The 2870-nt window shown below is 35.5% G+C and overlaps 1 protein-coding gene across 1 annotated transcript; it reads left to right on the top strand.

Moving 5' to 3' along the window:
• Positions 1-906: 906 nt before the first annotated feature.
• LOC146895901 (uncharacterized) lies at positions 907-1928 on the top strand. The gene is made up of 2 exons (XM_085685352.2): positions 907-1408; positions 1576-1928. The coding sequence occupies exons 1-2, from the start codon at positions 907-909 to the stop codon at positions 1926-1928; spliced, it is 855 nt and encodes a 284-aa protein (XP_085541478.2).
• Positions 1929-2870: the final 942 nt, after the last annotated feature.

The raw sequence follows: 2870 nt of genomic DNA, 5'->3' as shown, positions 1-2870 counted from the left end.
TTGTAAGTTTTGATCTAGAAGCCTCATAATTAAGGATATTTTAAAAATATGGTGATGAGAGCAAAAAGAAAGTTTTATGTTATACTTGAAATAATCTTTACTCACCAGTCACTGTAACATGAGGACCGGTTTGTTCAGGGTTTCTGTCCTGTCTGGTACATCACAGCTGGCAAGCCCCAAAGAATATCACACAAAGAGACACTATAAAGCTCTGGCCTGAGATGGACATAGGTTAGAATCTTCCTGATAAGCCACAGTCTTGTGGTGCTACACAGATTATTAGAAATGGGTTAATCAAGATGTGAGAGTTAGCCAAGAAGAGGATAGCTATAATTGGCCAGGCAGTGTTTAAATGAATACAGTTTCTGTGTCATTATTTTGGGTAAAGCTAGCTGGCAGTCGGGAGACAGGCTGAATGAAAAGGAGTCACCCTGGATAAGTTTGTTAAAAAAAAAAGGTCAAGGATCTCTACCTTATTGTGAAAAAGGTGTCACGTTAGATCTCATACATTTACAGAAGTTTCTTTTCTAAATAAATGCATTTAAGTTTTAAAATATGTTTTTATCTTCAAAGAAATTTGAAAAATCTGAAAACTGAATGATACATAACCAGATGTCCCACAAATAGTAAATACATTTGTGACAAACTAATCGATTTATTTCCACATAGGATTTTTCTCAATAAAATGAGACTAAAAATATATCATAGTGTTATTAGTTGGGAAAATTCTCACAGAGGTAATGATGTTATTAAATCCATTCCTAAGAGTTCTAGGAAGAATAGGTACCAGAACCCTCAGTTGAGGAACAAATGCACAAAACACTGCATCACAGTGCATATTTACTCAGTATTTAAATACATAGTAGGAGGCTGTTTGTCCTGAGAAGTGTGAGGTAACTTTTAATTATGGCAAACACCTTTTTCTTTTTCCTCGAGTACGACCAAAACCAAGAGAAGCATTATGCAAACAATCAAAATAAAGAGACACAATACAACTATAAGAAATGTGGAAAGAGCTTCAACAGATGTTCATGCTTTACTAGCCATAACAGAATTAGTCCCAAAGAGAAGGCAAATAAATGTCAAGATTGTGATAAATCATTTCCTCATCATGCAAGTCTTCAAGCTCCCCAAAGAATCCATTCTGGTGTCAACCCTTGCAGCTATCAAGAACGTGGGAATTCCTTTACCCATGTCTCAACACTTCACAGACATCACAAAATTCATACTGGTGAGAAACCTTGTAGATGTCAAGAATGTGGCAACTCCTTTTCTCGTCATGCACATCTTCAAGATCACCACAGGATCCATACTGGTGAGAAACCTTACAGCTGTCAAGAATGTGGCAAGTCCTTTACCAATATCTCAATGCTACACACTCATCACAGAATACATACTGGTGAGAAACTTATAGATGTCAAGAATGTGGCAAGTCCTTTTGTCGTCATACAAATCTTTAAGTTCACCACAGAGTCCATAGTAGTGAGAAACCTTACACATGTCAAGAATGTGGTAAGTGTTTCAACTCTGTTTCAAAACTTAACACTCATTGCAGAATCCATACTGATGAAAGATCTTACAGTTGCCAAGAATGTGGCAGGTCCTTTATCCGTGTCTCAACACTTCACAGACATCACAAAATTCATACTGGTGAGAAACCTTATAGATGTCAAGAATGTGGCAAGTCCTTTTCTCGTCATGCACATCTTCAAGATCACCACAGGATCCATACTGGTGAGAAACCTTACAGATGTCAAGAATGTGGCAAGTCCTTTACCAATATCTCTACGCTGCACACTCATCGCAGAATGCATACTGGTGAGAAACCTTACAGCTGTCAAGAATGTTGCAAGTGTTTTACGACATGCTCAAGTCTCAGAAGGCATCAGAAAATTCATGTAATGGGCACACTTCTTAAAATTTCTTAGTTTAACTCACACCAATTCAATTTACCAGTCTTCATACACCAAACTCAAATTCTGCAGTTTAAGCTAAGTCAGTACTTATACAGTGTTACAGTCCTAATAAATTTAGAAAGATTGTGTCCATATTTGAACATTATAGTCATGAATCATTCATTATAAAATGAATTATTTATGCATCATTGCTTAGAACATAACAATTCAAATATTAAATATTATCAATAAGTAAATATGTCTGGTAGGAATGAATTAAGCAATAACATTTCTTGGCTATATGTCAAGATACTGTGTTAAAGAACCAGCCAAAATCACTCTATTTCAGATTTTGATGCATATTTTCAATCTTGGCTTATGGTTGTTTGGGTAATGTGATTATATTCTACATAACATTATTTTCATGTAATTATTTATGATTTCACATATATATTTATTTTAAACTTGAATTACTTTCCTTCTTTGCAATAAAAACATTTAATATTTTAATCATTTTTCTGCATTTCTTTGTTCTGATAGCCTATTCTTTAGTGATAGGGTGACATTAATGTGAGCTGCTTTGTGGATGCTAGCAACAATGTAAATATGTCATAACAAAGAAGTAGATTTGTCCCGGGACATGTATAAACTCTGTTAATATGTACTGCTGTGATTGACATAGTAGTAAGTAAATGGACAAAAGCTAGGCAGGATGTATAGGCAGGACTTGCAGGAAGATAGTGGAAATGGAAGGAGGAACTGAGGCAGGCAAGTTGCCACCAGAGATGGAGGAAGCTGGATGTGTGTTACATGGCAGAAGATAGAGTAAATATATATGGCTTAATTAAAATTATGAGAGCTATTTTTAAAAAGGCTTGGGATTTTGATCTGGCTTGCTCTTGTTCAGCTCTTATGAATAACTTGGAGTTCCTACTTACAAATTTCCCACTGTGTGATGAACACACTGCTTCTTTA

Source organism: Myodes glareolus, chromosome 1 (assembly GCF_982192425.1).
Source record: "Myodes glareolus chromosome 1, mMyoGla1.1, whole genome shotgun sequence".
NCBI classification, from domain to species: domain Eukaryota; kingdom Metazoa; phylum Chordata; class Mammalia; order Rodentia; family Cricetidae; genus Myodes; species Myodes glareolus.
The sequence above is the reverse complement of the archived record's forward strand: the minus strand, read 5'-3'. Positions and strand labels throughout refer to the sequence as shown.

Excerpts from the sequence above, each read along its gene's own strand:
- LOC146895901 (XM_085685352.2), top strand. The coding sequence starts at position 907 with ATGGCAAACACCTTTTTCTTTTTCCTCGAGTACGACCAAAACCAAGAG. Across the intron at positions 1,409-1,575 it reads AATACATACTGGTGAGAAAC|CTTACAGTTGCCAAGAATGT; the intron begins TTATAGATGTCA and ends CTGATGAAAGAT.